At 38.6% G+C, this 21,664-nt stretch overlaps 2 protein-coding genes across 7 annotated transcripts in view; one reads left to right on the top strand and one right to left on the bottom strand.

Annotated features, from left to right (window-relative positions):
* Positions 1 to 12,069, top strand: part of LOC124548468 (intraflagellar transport protein 20 homolog) — a 123,774-nt gene extending 111,705 nt beyond the window's left edge. The window contains exon 3 of the mRNA XM_047125177.1: positions 10,853 to 12,069. Coding sequence (XP_046981133.1) covers positions 10,853 to 10,969 — 117 coding nt within the window. The 3' untranslated portion in view covers positions 10,970 to 12,069. The remainder of the gene's footprint in view (positions 1 to 10,852) is intronic.
* LOC124548386 (probable protein phosphatase CG10417) overlaps positions 11,210 to 21,664 on the bottom strand; it is a 97,582-nt gene continuing 87,127 nt past the window's right edge. For all 6 annotated transcript variants that reach the window (XM_047125170.1, XM_047125171.1, XM_047125172.1 and 3 more), the window contains 2 exons: positions 15,479 to 15,699; positions 11,210 to 11,849 (listed from right to left, as the gene is read on the bottom strand). In XM_047125170.1, the coding sequence (XP_046981126.1) occupies positions 11,658 to 11,849; positions 15,479 to 15,699 (413 nt within the window). In that variant the 3' untranslated portion in view covers positions 11,210 to 11,657. The remainder of the gene's footprint in view (positions 11,850 to 15,478; positions 15,700 to 21,664) is intronic.

Raw genomic sequence — 21,664 nt, 5'->3', positions numbered from 1 at the left:
GCCTGGCAACGGAAGACAGCAAAACGAAAACTGAAATTTTAAATTTATCATTTGAGAAATCTTTCATGCAGGAAGATCGTACAAACATACTGCCGTTTGAGTCTCGTACAGATTCCCGTATGGAAGACATTGTGATAGACATCCCTGGGGTTGTGAAGCAGCTGAATGGGTTGAAAATAATTAAACTGCCAGGTCCTGATGGGATTCCAATTTGGTTTCAAAGAGAGTGCTCTGCTGCATTGGGCTCCTTACTTAGCTTGCATTTATCGCGAATCTCTTGCCCAACGTAAAGTCCCAAGCGACTGGAAAAAAGCGCAGGTGACGCCTGTATATGTTGTTGTTGTTGTGGTCTTCAGTCCTGAGACTGGTTTGATGCAGCTCTCCATGCTACTCTATCCTGTGCAAGCTTCTTCATCTCCCAGTACCTACTGCAACCTACATCCTTCTGTATCTGTTTCGTGTATTCATCTCTTGGTCTCCCTCTACGATTTTTACCATCTACACTGCCCTCCAATACTAAATTGGTGATCCCTTGATGCCTCAGAACATGTCCTACCAATCGATCCCTTCTTCTGATCAAGTTGTGCCACAACCTTCTCTTCTCCCCAATCCTATTCAATACTTCCTCATTAGTTATGTGATCTACCCATCTAACCTTCAGCATTCTTCTATAGCACCACATTTCGAAAGCTTCTATTCTCTTCTTGTCCAAACTATTTATCGTCCATGTTTCACTTCCATACATGGCTACACTCCATACAAATACTCTCAGAAATAACTTCCTGACACTTAAATCAATACTCGATGTTAACAAATTTCTCTTCTTCAGAAACGCTTTCCTTGCCATTGCCAGTCTACATTTTATATCCTCTCTACTTCGACCATCATCAGTTATTTTGCTCCCCAAGTAGCAAAACTCCTTGACTACTTTAAGTGTCTCATTTCCTAATCTAATACCCTCAGCATCACCCGACTTAATTTGACTACATTCCATTATCCTTGTTTTGCTTTTGTTGATGTTCATCTTATATCCTCCTTTCAAGACACTATCCATTCCGTTCAACTGCTCTTCCAAGTCCTTTGCTGTCTCCGAGAATTACAATGTCATCGGCGAACCTCAAAGTTTTTATTTCTTCTCCATGGATTTTAATACCTATTCTGAATTTTTCTTTTGTTTCCTTTACTGCTTGCTCAATATACAGATTGAACAACATCGTGGAGAGGCTACAACCCTGTCTCACTCCCTTCCCAACCACTGCTTCCCTTTCATGTCCCTCGACTCTTATAACTGCCATCTGGTTTCTGTACAAATTGTAAATAGCTTTTCGCTCCCTGTATTTTACCCCTGCCACCTTCAGAATTTGAAAGAGAGTATTCCAGTCAACATTGTCAAAAGCTTTCTCTAAGTCTACAAATGCTAGGAATGTAGGTTTGTCTTTCCTTAATCTAGCTTCTAAGATAAGTCGTAGGGTTAGTATTGCCTCACGTGTTCCAATATTTCAATGGAATCCAAACTGATCTTCCCCAAGATCGGCTTCTACTAGTTTTTCCATTCGTCTGTAAAGAATTCGTGTTAGTTTTTTGCAGCTGTGACTTATTAAACTGATAGTTCGGTAATTTTCACATCTGGCAACACCTGCTTTCTTTGGGATTGGAATTATTATATTCTTCTTGAAGTCTGAGGGTATTCCGCCTGTCTCATACATCTTGCTCACCAGATGGGTAGAGTTTTGTCAGGACTGGCTCTCCCAAGGCTGTCAGTAGTTCTAATGGAATGTTGTCTACTCCCGGAGCTTTTTTGCGACTCAGGTCTTTCAGTGCTCTGTCAAACTCTTCACGCAGTATCATATCTCCCATTTCATCTTCATCCTCTTCCATTTCCATAATATTGTCCTCAAGAACATCGCCCTTGTATAGACCCTCTATATACTCCTTCCACCTTTCTGCATTCCTTTCATTGCTTAGAACTGGGTTTCCATCTGAGCTCTTGATATTCATACAAGTGGCTCTCTTTTCTCCAAAGGGCTCTTTAATTTTCCTGTAGGCAGTATCTATCTTACCCCTAGTGAGATAAGCCTCTACATCCTTACATTTGTCCTCTAGCCATTCCTCCTTAGCCATTTTGCTGTTCCTGCTGATCTCATTTTTCAGACATTTGCACTGCCTTTCGCCTGCTTCATTTATTGCATTTTTATATTTTCTCCTTTCATCAATTAAATTCAATATTTCTTCTGTTACCCAAGGATGTCTACTAGCCCTTGTCTTTTTACCTACTTGCTCCTCTGCTGCCTTCACCACTTCATCTCTCAAAGCTACCCATTCTTCTTCTACTGTATTTCTTTCCCGCATTCCTGTCAATTGTTCCCTTATGCTCTCCCTGAAACTCTGTACAACCTCTGGTTCCAATATCCTTAACATCGGTTTGTTGCAGGATTCTCGAGCATATTCTCAGTTCGAATATAATGAATTTCCTTGAGACAGAGAAGTTGATGTCCATGCATCTGCACGGCTTTAGAAAGCATCGCTTCTTCGAAACGCATCTCGCCCTTTTTTCACGATATCTTGCGAACCGTGGATGAAGGGTATTAGACGGATGCCATATTCCTAGACTTCCAGAAAGCATTTGACTCAGTGCCCCACTGCAGACTCCTAACTAAGGTACAAGCATATGGGATTGGTTCCCAAATATATGAGTGGCTCAAAGACTTCTTAAGTGCCAGCCGGTGTGGCCGAGAAGTTCTAGGCGCTTCACTCTGGAACCGCGCGACCGCTATGGTCGCAGGTTCGAATCCTGCCTCTGGCATGGATGTGTGTGATGTCCTTAGGTTGGTTAAGTTTAAGTAGTTCTAAGTTCTAGGGGACTGATGACCTCAGATGTTAAGTCCCATAGTGCACAGAGCCATTTGAACCTCTTAAGTAATAGAACCCAGTACGTTGCCCTTGATGGTGAGTGTTCATCGGAGGTGAGGGTATCATCTGGAGTGCCCCAGGGAAGTGCGGTAGGTCTGCTGTTGTTTTCTATCTACATAAATGATCTTTTGGATAGGGTGGATAGCAATGTGCGGCTGTTTGGTGATGATGCCGTGGTGTACGGGAAGGTATCGTCGTTGAGTGACTGTAGGAGGATACAAGATGACTTGGACAGGATTTGTGATTGGTGTAAAGAATGGCAGCTAACTCTAAATATAGATAAATGTAAATTAATGCAGATGAATAGGAAAAAGAATCCCGTAATGTTTGAATACTCCATTAGTAGTGTAGTGCTTGACACAGCTATGTCGATTAAATATTTGGGCGTAACATTGCAGAGCAATATGAAGTGGGACAAGCATGTAATGGCAGTTGTGGGGAAGGCGGATAGTCGTCTTTGGTTCATTGGTAGAATTTTGGGAAGATGTGGTTAATCTGTAAAGGAGACCGCTTGTAAAACACTAATACGACCTGTTCTTGAGTACTGCTCGAGCGTTTGGGATCCCTATCAGGTCGGATTAAGGGAGGACATAGAAGCAATTCAGAGGCGGGTTGCTATATTTGTTACTGGTAGGTTTGATCATCACATAAGTGTTACGGAAATGCTTCAGGAACTCGAGTGGGAGTCTCTAGACGAAAGGAGGTGTTCTTTTCGTGAATCGCTACTGAGAAAATTTAGAAAACCAGCATTTGAGGCTGACTGCAGTACAATTTTACTGCCGCCAACTTATATTTCACGGAAAGACCACAAAGATAAGATAAGAGAGATTAGGGCTCGTACAGAGGCATATAGGTAGTCATTTTTCCCTCGTTCTGTTTGGGAGTGGAACAGGGAGAGAAGATGCTAGTTGCGGTACAAGGTACTCTCCGCCACGCACCGTATTGGTGGATTGCGGAGTATGTATATAGATGTATATGTGTGATAAGACTGCTCTTTTTCTATATACACACAAACAATCTAATGGATAGTGTGAGTAGCAATCTGTGACTGTTTGCTGATGACACTAGTGTACAGGAAAGTGTCATCATTTAGTCACTGTAAGAGGAAGCAGCATAAACTGAACAAACTTCAGAAAAGTCTAGCTTAATGTAGATGAATACAACAAACAATCCTATAATGTTTGAACACGGGATTAGTAGTGTGCTGCTTGACGTAGTCAAATTGATTACATATCTAGGCATACTGTTACAAAGCAGTAAGAAATGGTGTGAGCATCTATGGTCAATAGTATGGAAGGTGAATGGTCTACTTCAGTTTATTGAGAGAATTAAAAAAAAAAAAGAAAAAAGCTATTGAGAAAATTTAGAAAACTTGATATTTGTAGCTGATCACAGAACAATTTCATTGGCAGCAATGCACATTTCACTTAAGACCGCAGAGACAAGATAAGAGAAATCGATTTGTATGGAGGCATATAGTGTGTTGTTTTTCCCCCCCTCACTCCATTTGCATTGGATCAGGAAAGGGAATGACTAGTCCTACCATCCGCTGTATGATGGATTGCAGAGTAGGGATTGCAGGGTAGTTGTGGAATGCTTCACCTACTGTCCTTTTGACCACCAAACAAATTTCATTTAGCCCCTCTATATCTACAGCCCTACGCTTTGTTTTACACACATTGTGGAGTAGTCACTGTTTATTTATAAGCTATCTTTACAAGACTATTTGCCATGGAGGGTCCATCCCATCATGAACTACATCTTCTATGTTGCTAAACTTCAGCCTATTATCGGAGCTAAAGGTTCCAGTTCTTTCTCAAGATATGACACTACATGCTCAGTGAAGTGGGTAATGTTACAGTAATATTTCTACTTTTTTAAATTGCCCTTTGTACTTTGCTAATGATTACAGTATCAACTGCCTCATTGTCACGGAAACCTAGGTGCAAGGTGTACATCCTCAAAGACAAACGGTCTATTTGTTGCCATTAGATCTAACATTCCCATCACAAGTGGGCTTCTGAACTATTTATTATACCTGTAAGCAGTTTTCATTTGAAGCACTTTATATTGTTTCACAGGGTGTCCCATTTAACCCACAAATCACAGAATGATTGTTATGCCAGTCAATTGTGGGATGTTGGTTGGTTGGTTTGGGGGAAGAGACCAAACAGCGAGGCCATCGGTCTCGGAAAGGACGGAGAAGGAAGTCGGCCGTGCCCTTTCAAAGGAACCATCCCGGCATTTGCCTGGAGTGATTTAGGGAAATCACGGAAAACCTAAATCAGGATGGCCGGACGCGGGATTGAAGCGTCGTCCTCCCGAATAATTGTGGGATGATTACCCTTTCAGTGATGACTGTGATTTGTGAATGTGTGTATTAGGAGGTTAGCAGGCTTGAGTTTTTTCCTTAACCTTCAGTTACATCTAGGGAATGAGCCTGGTGGTTGAACAAAGGACCCAAATGTATGAGGGGTAATCAAAAAGTAAGGAGACAAACTGACACAGAAAAAGGTGTATTTTTAAAAATGAGACCTTTACTACTATTCCACGTAATCTGAACACCCTTAACATGTGTTCTAATGATGCACTAGTTTTTTTCTTATACCTGATGCAAATAAGTCTGTCTTATTGTTTGATCAACTTTCCCACAAATTTTTTGACTGTAGCTGTACTGTTTTGCACATAATGCCTCCTCAAGTGGACCAAACAAATGAAAATCTGAGGGAGCCAAATCCTGGAGGATCATGTAATATCTCCAACCCCATTATTTTTTTTCCTCGATGCTTTCTTGGATAAGGTGGACGATTGTGGAATATGCGTTATTAGGTAGCAATATCACACCTTTTCTTTGAGATGTGCAACGTTTCTCTCACTGCTGGCTTTACTTACGTCATTAGCTTGTCTAATTACTAGGCACTGTGTATTGTATGCTGATTGTCTAAATAACCACAAAGGATGGTCAACATGATTTTCAGCTGATACTTGTTCTGAATTTATTTCAAACAGGTGATCTTTCATTATATGCTTTGTCTTTTGGGTTCTGGTTCAAAGTGGTGATATGAAAATGATTACCTTACCTATCATAGTGTTTTAAAGTCTGTACACAATTTCAGTCATGTTTCCTTTATGTTAACTGTTTCAGACCTACCTTGCATTTGTTTTGCTGTACTTGAGCTTGTTACTGATAACATTAAGAACTGTGCCAACATTTACTGCAACTGTTTTTGCTGTATGTTCAACTAAATAACAAGTCTACCAGTTTTTGAACGATTCTACCCACTTATAAAAATTTTCGCAGTTCATACAATTTTGACCATACTGTAAAGGAAAGATTTTAGCAGGTTTTTCACATTCAGAAAGCAAAAAACGAATCACTGAATGTTGCTCAACTATTGTTAAATGCAATGTTTAGCTGATAAACAATACAATTTCTGTGTGTCAGCTCTTCCCATTGATGCCAACCAAAACCATGAAAGTACAAAACAACTACTACAAACTGTTTCATTTCTACATCAATTAGTTTCTAATTATTGAATGTCCTCCTAACATGACAATAATGCTAAGTCGTGCCCAAATGAACTTTCATGCAGATTCGTTTTTATCTCTGTGGATTTACGTTTTTTGTCTGATATGATGAATATCTCCAGCACCATTAGACGGTCATTACAATGTGTACCAAGATTTACTCACAATATCTCTCAGTTTCAGGTTATCTGCATTATGTACCCTAGTATGAGGTGAGCTGCAACCTGCATTTTAGGAGCATTTCAAACTTTAGTATCAGTTGGTTCAGCAGTTGATTTTAACAGTCTCATTTGTGATTAGTATTTCTCCGCGACAGAGCCAGCTGACCACAATCGGTTTCGGGGACTATGCTGTAGATTGTGGACTTCTAACAGCAAGGCTGGTTTTCTCAAACTTCTACTCAAGTTGATGGAATAACTGAAATAACATCTGAGCTCAGATGAGACGTGTCATATGTTCCAATTTATGCTAAAATCTGTAGCTGATAGGACCATGCTCCATCAATGGCTGCCTCTTCAACATATCAGAGCTGCTGCACAGATGCACAATGTGATCCATCTTATGCTTTGCTGCCATTTTATGAAGGGGTAGCATTACTTACCATACATTTGGACTGCTGATTATGAACAGAGTTTTACACTTTTGTGCTTGTTTCCCAGCAAATGTGAAGTGTGTATCACTGGCTTAATTTCAGTGTGAGACAGCACCTAAAATGTGTTGGTAGAGGGGTAGCTTGATTTCTCCCTGGTCCCTGCCCCCTACGCCTACCAGTGACTACATGCCACCCCTTTATTTCCTTGAGAGAAGACAGCATCCACAGGAAAGGAATTGTACACGAAGTACCTTTGGTATCCGCAGGTATGTGACATGATAGTTTCCCCTCACACACACTTACAGCAGCTTTCAACAGCAATCTGGTCAGCTGCTTGCAGTCATCTTGTGCCCAAGGACAGCATCCGTAGTGGGGCCGTGTTCCGAGTGGTGCCATGTTTCCGAGAGCATTGAACAATTAGGTCCGAACTTCAAGTTAATTTTGTTTATTTTATTTTTAATTTCAAAATCTGTTACACTATGAGGATTACAAGTTCTTTTTAAGAACTGTGGGGTCACCACCCAATCACTTACATGGTACATGTTTTGTTCACAGTGTCAGTTGCCAATTTTTGCTTGATGCCAAACTGATTATGTGGAGATGGTTGCGTGCTGCCCGAGTCAATATGGCCGTTTCAGTTGCCTCCCAAAAGGCAGTGTGCAATTCTGTTGCATTCTCCTTGGCACACCTTTGAGCTAGAATTTATTGGTAGCTGGCTTGCCTGATCGAGGGCAGCCGTTAGGAGGCATGTCTTCAGTATCCTGTGTCCCACAACAGCAGTTACAAGTTTAAATGGCATCACTGCGTGTGTGCCTCTCATCACATCTGATATATCACTAAACAGCCAAGCCAGGTTTACTTTTCCCTCTATTACACGTGGCTGTATGTAGCGAATTACTGTGGTTAAAAGAGTACTCAGAAAGAGATATGAATCAGGGATGATGAAAAAACTTTTTGGACAGTTTATTTTACTTAATGCTCATCTCATTTTGGTGTTATTTTAATTTGTATGAATAAGATTTCCAACCATGCCATGACTTTCATGTCTTTCTGAATACTCTATCACAGCAAATCACTATATACAGTCTCCAGTGTAATGGAGGTAAAAGAACACCTACATTCTCAAGGCAAATTAGTAGAATGCAGTGTCTCCAATCAAACTGCACTATGAAAAGGTTGAAAGGGTGGTGAACAATGTAGCAGTTTCCATGTGCAATTATGCAGTATTTGAAACTGAGGAAAATTTTGTGACAACCCAGTTTGAAGATAAATGCTGGTAGCTACAAGCATGTGGCAATATCAGAAAAAAAACAATGTCAGATTTTGAATTACAAAAACTAATAAATTTATTATTTACCTTCTCCTGTCTACCCTTCATTTGTGTGGAAATTAGTTACCTATACATCTGATCCATTGGGATTTACTTTCTTAGTGTTCTAATGCCTCTATTGATCAAGAATGCAGATTTATAGTGTCAAAACTAGGAACAAATTTTTCTTTAAATTGCAGGTACTTTGTAATTTCCTGTTTTATGTTTGTAAAGCAATTTACGGAACATTAACTAGTCCAAGACAGAGATTCAAAGTTTGTGAAATCACAATTCATCCCTCACCCACTATTACATCAAAAGGAAAAAAAAAAAAACTTTCAAAAAATGTGTAATAGAAATTTGAGTATTCAGAAGTATAAAAATCACAGTTCCTTGCTATGAAGTCTCACTTTTTTTTTTACCTTCATCCTTTGTTGGGCTTCCTTTTTCCTGCCCTCTGTCGAAAAGTGGCTCAGTTTATAGTAATTCCATACTGGCTTCCCTGTGTGTACCTGTTACTGTTTCGCTACTTACAGATCACGTCTGTATGCAGGCACCATCTATCCTGCTTCTAATGGATGTCAAGCTTGTCTGCATCAGTAATTAAATGCCCCCGCCCCCCCTTTTTTTGAGAATACTTTCTAACTTTATATTATGACAGTCAACTGTAGCTCCCAGTACTAACAAATAAAGTGCACATTTTTAGACATAGCTCCACGTGGGCCTCTTGAGTTGCTCAGTTACTACGTAACTTTCAGATGCATTTGGTTGTGTACAGAAATTTCACATACAGACATTCTCAAGGGACCTATCCCACCTGATAGTACTACTTATTAGTGCTCTATGGTGACTGGCCAGAAAACTGACAAACCAGCTAACACCTGCAAGAGTACTCTGTGCACTGGGAATTTAGACGAAGCTTGTTGTGGTCGTCTTAGTGGCACGAGCTCAAACTTTCATCAACGGCTGTCAACAAAAAGCGTCACTGCTGGACAGTCTGGCAGTGTCTTACCGAAAATTAGCAGACACTGTCATTCACCTCAATGACATGAAAATCTCACCTTAGGGTTTATTGAGACAGACCAAGAAGAAAATCAAAAATAGAAATCAATAGTCCAAAAGCAAAGCTAAGACAAATTCCTTGCCTCTCAATTTGTTCACTTATATTTTATTTTCAGCCGATTATGATGCTGCTTTTTATTTTTATACAAACTCCGAATATTTTTGTGCTCAGTATTATTTTAAAGTACTAATGGTTTGTTTTGCATCAACAGCAACTAGTTAGAGCATTGATAGACAGGGTAATGGTGTAGTGGTCATCTGATTGAATGAAACTAGTAGCAGATTCCGATATTAAGCCAGTACAAAAATTCAAGAAAGAAAAAAAAAATGGTTGTAGTATTATATTCACAGGTTTTACCACTTTCTTTTGACTGTATTGTTTATTTAATTATAACCTAGGTTTTGGTCTTTTACGCAATTTTCGAGTGATTGAATTGATGTCTTGAAAATGGCATAAAAGGCCGAAACCTAGGTCGTAATTGAGAACAATATTGTCAAATGGCGGTGTGTTCACGTAAAAGTAGTTGTACGACTCTTCAGGGGAGGGTGCACTCCGAAATTTCACTGATTACTGGCATCTGTCACAAACATTATGCCAACGTTTGGAAATTGTCCAAAGGCACTTCACATATTGTGAAAAGAAACCATGTGTACTATATGGCTATGGTGCACATATTAAGAAATTGCTGTTCTTACTCTAACAGGCTACTTTTACGTGAAAATGTGTGTTTTATACACTATTGTGTCATTTCGAATTTGTGATATCAACTGTTGGGATGCTTGTCTTAGCACTGGCACAGCTTCTCTCAGACAGACACAATTTATCGCACACAGTAAAAAAGAAACTGGAAATGAAACAATGGAAATTCAGGATGGAATCTAACAATATTCTGGAAAGGATAGTTGCTACTCACCAGATAGCGGAGATGCTGAGTCACAGACAGGCGAAACATAGACTGTAGGAAAGGTGAAACCAGAGACTGTCGTCATGTATGTGAGTTGCGTTTGTGTGTTTCTGACAAAGGTCTTGTTGGCTGAAAGCTAACTTTCCAACAGTCTTTTTGTTGGCGCCTGTCTATGACTCCTCATCTCCACTATCTGGTGAGTAGCAACTATCCTTTTTATAATAAACTGTATTGGGGTTAATAAACTGTGTCCAGTACATGCATGTTCTCTTAAATTTTGCGTCTGAAAGACATGGCAAAGGCTAGCCAGAAGATTTTAATTTTTCTTTTTGATTAGACAGTAGTTGAAAGGAATAAAGGGGCAGTTCTACTACTTGTTAATACTACAAATATTTTTTAGTGCATAAGCAACTACCATCACTGGTGTTAATAGCTAGCAAAATTAGTGGCACCATTCCTTTTTATTTTTGATATATAAAAATATAATGTTTAACACTTATGTGCATGTACACAGTTAATGCAGCAAAAGGTACTTAAATGTTACAGGCGCTAATAATCGAGAAATCCACAGAACTGGAACGGCTTCGAATACAGCATCAGTCATTACAGAAAACTGAACAAGAGCAAGAAGACATAATTGAAAATCTGGTACTGAATCACTGATTTTGAAATACTTGTGTTGTTCTTGTTAGCTAAGAAACAAATGAAAGTTGTGAATACAATGTGACATCACTGTGGTGCATTTTCAGTATCAATTATCACTTAACATTATTTCACAGAAAAGTCACTACATTATGAATGTGTAACAGGTCCCTCTCATTGTTCAAATACTGTACTAGTGTGCAAAGAAGTACTGTTTTTCCAAAAATACTGGAAAGTACAATTACAGTAAAAATGATGAAATTTTCTCAAAGTAAAAAGTCTTATTGAAAAATATATTAAAATGACAAATAAGATAAAATGAACCATTTCTAACTATGTTATCCAATAAAACTGGACATATACTGTCTTGGGGTGTACCTTCTACAACTATCCCAAGTCTGATATTTGAACATAAATATTGTACATACTGATGTCAATTTCACAATATATGTGCAACTTGAGGCAGAGAACTGAAATCTTCACATAGCTTGGACAGAAACGTGCTGTCAAGTATGTATATCTCAAGTACATCACTAATCAAACAAAGAATCCTTAATATGATTACTCCTCTTCAAATAAAAATGAACATGTCTCTCAATTCCTTCAGAAAAGAAGTGACCATCACTTGTCTTTAGCACTGTGAATCTGAAGACTCAGCTGTGTACCTGAGATTTCGCAAGATAAACAACTGTAAGACTTAAAATACAATTCACACGGTTGACACTTCTTCAGTTTTTGGACGCTTCACGGATTCTTCCTCAGGTCTTGGTGATAAACAGCGTTTTCCTGATTTTTCATTGCAGGAAGCATCTGCTGATAAAAACTGGACAATAACAGCAGTCATGTTGTCACATCCAGTTCCATCACCAACTGTACTTGGTGCCAAACAGTGATCAAACAGCTGAAAGGTAAAGAAAGCACATTACAAACCAGTAATTATTTGATGACATGGTGTGGCAAAGTTTACTGCTAATATTGGAAGTAGACATCTGAAAAGTTCAAGGGATTTACCAATCTGAACTAAGTGTTAAATTCACATCTGTAAAATATAAATTCACAACAGTTTCATATACTATTAATTCAGGTAATTGTTATACTAAATGGTTGCTACTAACACATTACAAAAGACTCTACTGCAATAAATATGTGTATCTCTGTTCTACCTGGACTTTCCATTACTTTATTTGTATCATCCCCCCCCCCTCTCCTTAAAATTACACTAAAAAAAAAAATCTGCAATTTTTTCATCCGGGAGAAAATCAGGAAAACCACAGTAATTTTTAAGAATTCCAGGAATTTTTCTTTGTTTTAGTTTTCAGTTAAATTTTTGTAATTTTGACTAGTAAGAATTGACACTAACAAAGAATATTACTGTATCCTGCTACTGCAGCAATGAAACACAAACAAGAGAAAAATAAACCAAACCTAAACAAAACTTAAGTTGGAAAGGAAATGCGCCATTTACAACAACAAAACACCGTGCACATACAAGTGTCTGCCAACAGCAAAAAGTTTCAAAGGCCTAAGGACGAAGAGTATGGAATACTTCGTAACAACAAACTGCTTCCGAGGAGCATGACATCACAACTGTTTACATTAGGTTCTTCTGAGCAGTTGCCAGTGGACTCGTGCACAGTTGAGTCGCATATACGCTATAGCTTCTCCTGCTTCTGGCTACTTTATTTTAAGGTGTGGCTGTTAGCTATATCGGCAGTAGCAACAGACATGTGCTACCAGAAATTTTTCTGATGCGCCCAAACTGCCAAATTCATGCATGCACAAAACGGTTCTAGTTACAGAGGGAAGGGGGTAGTTTTCATGTGACCTGTGTTTATGTCAAGTCATTTTGCTGTTTCCACTTTGTTTACAACTTGTGTCAAATGAACCCAAATGGCCAAGAGCTATCAAGTGAATTAAAATACATTTACATAGTTACGGAAGGCTAAAATATGTTATTAGTTTGTTTTCTTATTTCCATGTTTTTGGCAGTCAAAGCATTAATCGCCTTACAGAACAGTGAAGTTAGTTTTGTCGGTTTGCTAAAGAAATTTGCTTCAGTGGAAAAGATTTATTAAAGTCAATCAGTTTATTTGAAACAAAGTGTTTCATCCCACACTGTTTGCTAGTTTCAACTGTTTGCGGAATTTCAAGTACACATTTTCATCTTCTAGCACATATGGCTTTATCTCGTAGTAAAGAACCAAACATGTGATAATACAGTGGTTTTAACATGTTGGGGCCTACTTCATTGTGAATCTTGACATACGAATGTGCACTTTAAGCCGAATTATGCGTTTTAGTATGGTTTATGAAATTCTGATGTCCTGTTTCTTTTATGATACAACATAAGATTTCTTAATGCTTTATACATACGAACATACAGGCTTCCTAAGTCATTGCAGCTGCACACACTACATGATGCTTATTTTCTGGCAACTGCTGAAATGAACCTATTTCTAGGAGGTAGCACAAAAATATGGTTTGAAATGTGTTACTTTCAAAGTAAATATCTTTTTACGCAAGAAGAATTGTCGATGAATTTCTTAAATCGCAGAGCGCGTGACTCATTTAAAACTTAACACTTTGAGAACCAGCCACTTTGAGTCCAGAAAACTGGACATTAATGTTATTATTAAAATTTTGCTGACATTTGTGTCATGTGTCTTTGCATGTCACACGCTAAAAAAGACCATTTCTACTAGTGAAAGCTTAGCTTTCCTTGTAGCTTATTATTCTTAAGAGACCAATATTATATGAGAAAGCTTAGCTTTTCTTGTAGCTACACCATGTATATTAATTTAAACCATTAACTTTTTCTTTTTGTGTGTTCACGTTACTTAACGATGATGTGCCTGACTACATCACATGCCCTATGCTCTGAATATCTGCTCTCATTGGCTGGCGGGATCATGTGACGTGAGCTATGATTGGCTTACAAAATTGCATGGTAAGCTTGATTTCAAAGTTTCGGAAGCTAACGTGCTGCTTTTGGAGCAATTTGAATTTATACTTTTGTAATATGAAAATATGCAGCATACATGTTGCTGCACGTCAAAGGTGTTTCAAAAATGTGTTTTTTTTTCCCCTTTAAAAGAGAGAGAGAGAGAGAGAGAGAGAGAGAGAGAGAGAGAGAACTGGTTGATAAGTTTTACAGTTTCGAGGGAAAACACTCAACTTACGAATTGTAAATCTGCGCATGGATTATATCAGTTGTACAATAGTCAAAACATAATTAAATACAACCATATTGTTACTTTCTAGATGAAGAATATTGAGTTGCTAATGCTGGATTGATTGAAAGTTCAGATGTGTTTATACTGAACTTCTGATTAGTGGATGAGTTCTGTAACAAAGAGGAAGATAAGGAGAATGGAAAGGTGACAAATACCAATTAATTGCAATGTCTTGAACTTCAGCCTTTTCTTCAGAGCAACTATTCCTCATTGATTAACAACAGGGGCTGGGGTACTGACCAGCCTGGATGTGGTTTTTAGATAGCTTTCCATATCCACCTCTATAAACACTGGATGGTCTACTTGCTCTGTCTGAGGACTATGCATTAACACTTTGAAAAATGAAGTCACATTTGACCATATAACTATCCTACACACAGAGGGCACAGAGATTCAGCTATAAAATGTCTTGACCCCACCTTATTAATTGCCTACATCTACATCTACACCTACATATATACTCCGCAAGCTACAGTGCGTGACGGAGCATACTTTGTACCACTACTAGTCATTTAGTTCCCTGTTCCACTCGAAAATTGAGTTAGGGGAAAAAATGAATGTCTATAAGCCTCCATATAAGTTGATTTTCTCGTTCTTCATGGTCTTTACCTGCCACGTCCATCGGCAGTAGTAGAATCTTTGCGCACTAGTGCTGCTTGAAAACTACATCTCCTTCCCTCAAGGGGTTCACATTTGAGATCTCAAAGCACCTCCATAATACCTGTGTGTTGTTTGAGCTTACCAGTGTATACGGGTATGGCTGGTTCCTGCAAAATTGGAGACATAACATACAAGTCCTGACCTGGTGTTGCCTCAATAAAAGGCACCAGGAAGGAAGACGTCAACCTTTGGTTGTACTTCCCTCAAAGTTATGCTAGTATTTGATGACAGGATGGACAATGACTTCCTTCATGAGAAATTGGGAACTTTACCAAAATTTGCCATCCTGTCCTCTTAGAAGTTTGCTCACCTGTGCACCCCTTCTACTCCATTCCCAAGCCCCAATACAATACCTGCAGATGATTGAGTATTTCGGTCAAGATTAAGTTATCTGATGAGCCATATCAAAACTTCCACACTCAATCAGCATTTTCACTACCACTCCAAAAGAGTATTAATGCATACATAAATTATGATTATTGGCTACTTAGAAACCACTTAATTTTGCTTAACTTTTGTTTCTATTTCCACAGTGAGGTTCATGAGGAAATAAAAAGTTTGTACAAACTGCAAACTCTCCGCATCATTTAAGACTAAAGGGAAGTTAAAATGAAAGCAACTTTAGTCATCATGTTACCTCTTCACATATATGTGATAGTTTTTCTGGATTTTCTAGTATACGAGGGCGTACAAAATCCACAACATCTTGGCTTGACATAAAGTTCCATATGCCGTCACATGCCAAAACCATAAATTCATCTTCTTTGGGGTCTATCATGAGTGTTCTCACATCTGGTAGTGCAGTTATCATCTGTTCCTCAGGTGGAAGCTTCTCTGCTTGTTTGTATGCATGATCACCTGTTGAAGTTCAAAATTTATTAATGGCAAAGTATTTGTATTTCCAAAAATAATATGCAATACTTACAGCATCCTGAAACTGCAAAAAAAAAATGTTGTGATTCTTTCACAGCCATGGATTTGCAAATAGTGTGAATACAAATGAAAGAAAAAGAGTCTGTAATTCTTTAGTCTTAACTGGCAAAAAAGAAGGTCCATGTGTCAAACATGTTATTGTGATCTGTGGTATGGGGTGGACTGTTAAGACAATCCTACTACATTGTTTTGTGCCTTCAATATTGAAGAAATGCCCAAATTGTGAAACATCCAGGTCTGTTAAACACAGCAGAGCAGACTTTGCTGCATGGTACTCCATGTTACTGGCTACATCTTATTTGCACCTGTCTCAGTTATTTTATTTGCACCTGTCTCAGTTATTCCCTACAAAGATGCTGAATATTAATAACTTTTAACTGGACTGGAACTCAACCTTGGATCCCTGTATTTTGCAGGCAGTGCACTTCTAAATATGCCATCTGAGCACATCTCACTAGGAATGCATCACACAGTCTGCACATCTGATATGTGGAAAATTATGGCACAACAACAGAGGAGGACTAATAAGATGTAATGAGAAGAAGCATGAACTGAAACCAATGAAGGGTTTAAGAGTTTAAAACCTAAAAAGCAAACCTACTGCAATCCTTGCTCAGAAAGTTCAGTAAATTCAGACATGTATGTTGTCTAATGCAAGAAAGGGGTAGGTGTTAAAAATGCAAATTCAGTGCACACAGTCACAGAAAAAGATCATGAAACACTTCTGTCACATTGTGTTTACAGATAGCTACTAACAAGGAAAACTCCGCATCGCACCCCCGTCACATTTAGTTGTCAGAAGCCCAGTGGACAGCCCATCAACTGAACACAGATAAGGCATGAAAACAGGAAGAAGGTGTACTGAACTGTGGAAAAAAAGAAAATAGAAACAATGAATGGTCCACGGACAAGAAATGCAATATACAGCAACCTCTAAGAGGAATGGTGTCGTGGTTATGTGGTCATGGTGTTGGATTGCCACACAGGCGTGCCATGTTCAAACCTCTCTTGCGCCAATTTCCCCCCTCCTCCCCCTCTGTTTGATGTATTCAAATTTGTGTCTGTGCCATCGTGTCATGTCCTCCTGCAACAGCGAGGTGTAAGGAAGGAACGTATAATGACAGTTGATTCTGCAAACTACTCTATTAGCAGCCTAAAGGAAGTGGCTTTCAAATGGTAATTGCAAATGTTTGATCTCAAGGTGACAAGTCAACTGAGTCCTCCACCGAAAAACGTGTCTGGTGTGTGGCATTAGTGACAGTATGTGTATCGTATGATAGGCACCTCTTACCAACGCACCTAATTTGTATGCCTGGTGAGTGAGTGAGATATACCTCCTTGCTCGATTTAGGTGTCTGTATGAATGTGAATGCGAGCACTCACAAGGAAATGATGAAAATATTATAGTTTGTCACATAAGCTGCAACAAATGAACACAACAGTTTCACAGTCACACAGTTTCTCTGTGCTCTGTCAAAACACACGTTTGGAAGTTTTGACTAATACCTTTGTTGTAACAGTTCACACCAGTTTGTTGTTTTCATTTCAGTGATATGTCTATGTGGTATCTCGCCTGCTCTCACTATTCCACCACATTTACTTGCAATGGTAACATTCTTACTACAACACTCATATTCTATAACCAATGTAGAACTGGCAAAACTACAGAAAGGAAACAACCATTTCAGTGGCCAGATGAACAGTTCACAATGTTGTGAAAAACAAATAAATAAATGGCACGAGGGAGGTTTGAACATGGCTGTCTGATTTACAGTCCAACAACGTGACCACTGAACCATGATGCTTAATATTTTAATTGTTGACCTTGGATCATTCACAGTTTCTATTTTACTTTCTTTTTTCCCAGTTTGGTACACCTTCTTACTGTTTTCATGCTTGATCTGTATTCAGTTTTTGACAGGTTATCCACTGGACCATCTTACCACTAAAGCTGAAGGGATTGCAATGGGGAGTTTCTCTTGCAAGAGCAACAAATTATTTCTTATTAATTTCACACTTGTCCCTTGTCTCCCAACTCTCCTCCCCCCCCCCCCCCCCTTCTTTCACCCACATACACCTTGAAGGTTCTCTAAAAAAAAAAAAAAAAAAAAAAAAAAAAAAAAAAAAAAAAAAAAAAAAACTGGAAAACAGTGGCAACCCAGTCTGGCTTCACACAGGCAGCATTCAGTATTTTGTTTGTGGGCCACTGTGTAAAGTTATGAATAAATTTTAAGAGGCCATCACATAAAGTAACATACGCAAGGATGGCTGAAGTCACACAAATAAAAGAAAATAACTGCATGATGCACATGCTTAGTTCATATTACAGCTCTCCATACTGTGAAGCATTGTTGAGACTCATTGTTGCTGCAATTCTTTGTTGTGGACTCCATGGCAGACTTCTTTGCCATGCCACATAAGGAATACGGTCCACATTTAGGCTCAGTTCCAGGAAAATGGATGTCACTAATTGATTCAACTGTAGGTTGAGCCATCTGCTGTGCTGCTGAAAGAACAAGCCGTATGTAGACAAGGCAAAGTGTCTGAAGCAGTTTTTTGAAAAACATTTTCCTTGTAGCATATAAAAAGCACATTTTAGATTCGCAAGTTTTTTTAACTATGTGGTTGTTCTCAAATAATTCCAGGAAACTATTGGTTAAAAAGGTTGCTTATTTCAAATTGTAAGGCTCACATCAGAGCCTGGTGATACCTTTATGGTATTGGTCATATTTATTACAATTCTTCAAAGCTGAGTAACTAACTGCCCATTGTTCAAATAATTTGCAGTGAATTAAGTGTGCGAATTGCGACTGCTAATCGGAGAGAAGCAGCAATTGGTTGTCTGAAATTGCAGTCATATCTCAAAATGTGTTATCTCCATACTGAGAGGTGATTGCTAGGTTAAGAGGTAGAGTGAAAATAAGTAACCCAGCTGCGGTTTGCTCCCATAACCTTTTCATTTCCAGGCACATGCTCTACTGCTAGACCACCACACCACATGCAAATCTGGTCCCGCTGTGTACTTGAGGCAGTTCACTAGGGGGCAATGGCATTTTCACAACTTAATTTGAATTCATCACAATTAAGAAAACTTTTAAGTACTTATAAATTATATACAAAAACATTCCTCATGATTCAGTATATTTATTAGTCAAAAATCATTAAATTCCCTACAACAGTTCCTGAGACTAGCCTTAATATACAGACGATACCAACAAGTGACTTCAATTTACATATACAGGGTTGTTAGAAACAGCCTGAAAAATCTTGTGAGAGTGTTGCAGGGTAGGTTGTGCTGAAAAATAATTGTTAATAAAAAACTGTGTTGCTTCTGACCAACCTATATATATATATAGACTGTGTGTAATTGAGTCATTTACTAAAAATCATTATCACATCTTTTATTTATATATTTCCCCATTCCAGTTTCTTGGCAGCTTTGCATGATGTCTGAATGATGCTGTACTGTAGAAGGTTTCATTAATATTCCAATTTTATGTTTTCTTGTGTACACAAGTAGCTTTAAACCTCATTTCAAAACTATCCCGATACCTATCACTTGATATTAATATGGGGTGTGTCCACCCTGTGCCTTTACAATGGCTTCAGGTCTGCTGGGGACACTTTCAATAAAGTGACCCTGTCTTGACGAATGGAAACCCATTCTTCCCGAAGCTTGTAAGTTGACATTATAACTAATCCCAATGGGGTTGCATTGGGTTCAGGTTGGGACTCTAGGCATGCCTGCCCATTTCATTTCATGAATGTTGTTATCCACAAACCACTGCCTCACAGGTGCTGCTTTGTGAAAGCTGCAGCTGTGCTGGTAGAATCAATCACCACCTCTGAACTGTTCCTTTGCTGTACACAGCACGAAATGCTTTAAGATGTTTTCATATAATTTTGCATTTAACATGTTATTAAGCGCAATAAAGGGACCAATCATAACTACGCGAAACTCCCTGCTACTGTAACATCACCACCTCCTTACTTTACTGTTGGCACTATGTATGATGCCAGCTAGCATTCTCCAGTCCTTCACCATACCCAAACCCTTTCATAGGCCCTCCAGTGGGTCTAGTGCAATTCATCACTGCAGATCCCTCGTTTCCAGTCATCCACTGTCCATTGCCATCACATTTTACACCACTTCATGCGTCACTCGGCACTGGCTGTAAAAATGTTTGGCTTATGAAGAGCTGCTTGGCCACTGTACCCCATTCTTTTTAACTCCCTGTATACAGTTACTGCTACCTGAATCACTGGTAGAAATTTGGAACTCTAGTTATTCCTTCCACTGATTCTGTGCTATTTTTTTTTTTTTCAAACCAACCTTCGCAATGTTCAACCATCACAACATCAGTCGTATTTACGGTTGCTCCTTCGTGTTTCCACTTCACAGTCACATCATCAACAGTTCACTCTGCCACCTTTAGAAGGGTTGAAATGTCCCTGATGGATTTGTTACTCAGGTGTTATCCAATGATTAGTCCATGTCCGAAGTTATGGAGCTCTTCTGACTGACTCAATTCTGCTGTTACTTCTCTAACAACACATAACTCCCTTGCCTGCTTTTATACTGGTGCGTCCACCTCTCGACTTCCACATTACACTGAGGTGTCCAGATACTTTTAACATGTTGTGTATAGTAGTGATGCTTGCATGAACCATTTAGATTTTGTTTTTAAATAATGAAAATTACACGGGATTCAAGAAGAAAGGCTACTGTTAATTGAAACACACTGGCAAAGTACTGTGTGAGGTGATATCTACACAGACCAGATACACTTAAATACTCTACATAATATGTTTCAGACTGGCAAGTTGGAGACTTATATAAACAAAGAATAAATACTGAACAAAATAGTAAAAGCGTTTAAATATTTCTGTAATTCAATACACGAACCAAGAACACAGATAATAATGAAAATAATTAGTTTCCAGAAGTAATACCAGATTAGGTACACAAAACCACTCAAGAAATGAAAAAAGGAAAGCAGTTTGAGGTAAAGTGAGACAGGAACTTGCAAAAATTGTTCACAAAATGTCCCAACAGAAAGACAATACCCAAAAGTGTAAAAATTTCACTTCACAAGAAAAACAGATAGGACTTAAACTACAGGCCTATCACCCTGCTATCCATAATGGACAAGCCAGTCACTACAATACGAGTAAAAAAACAACACTGGATTTTTTTTAATCAGACAAAGGAATGACCAGTTGCAAGTTGCAACTGAAATTTTAAAACAATTTGAATTATAACTCTCTGATTCTTAGATTTTGAAAAAGCCTGACTCCGTTTCAACAACGTGTGTACTGACAGCCCTTGAGAAAAGTAATTGACCCAATCTGTTAGTGTGTTGAGAAGTATCTATATTAATGCTACAGCTCCCATTAGACCTCGTGAGCACGGTGAGAATCTCAGAAATTGACAAGCTAGGCTGGGATATTCCATACCACAAAAGCTATTCTCAGAAATTTTAAACAACATGTTTAGTTTCTAAAACCTGGAAATCATAGTAGTTAATGGAATGCATCATGACCACCTTAGCTTTCATGTTGTTTTATGTCCATACTTCATAACTTTGGCAAGGAGGGAAAAACTATTTACCTAGGTCAAGTAATCCAAAATGTTGAACCAGATAATGTTCCTCTTCAATGTCTTATTATATTAGTGGACAATATCCTCATCACCTATATACTGTTGCCCTTTTTATACTTAAAGACCATTGGACTTGTGTTACAATATTTTTAAAGACCTACACTCCTGGAAATTGAAATAAGAACACCGTGAATTCATTGTCCCAGGAAGGGGAAACTTTATTGACACATTCCTGGGGTCAGATACATCACATGATCACACTGACAGAACCACAGGCACATAGACACA

The sequence above is a fragment of the Schistocerca americana genome, chromosome 1, assembly GCF_021461395.2.
Source record: "Schistocerca americana isolate TAMUIC-IGC-003095 chromosome 1, iqSchAmer2.1, whole genome shotgun sequence".
NCBI lineage: Eukaryota > Metazoa > Arthropoda > Insecta > Orthoptera > Acrididae > Schistocerca > Schistocerca americana.
The sequence above is the reverse complement of the archived record's forward strand: the minus strand, read 5'-3'. Positions and strand labels throughout refer to the sequence as shown.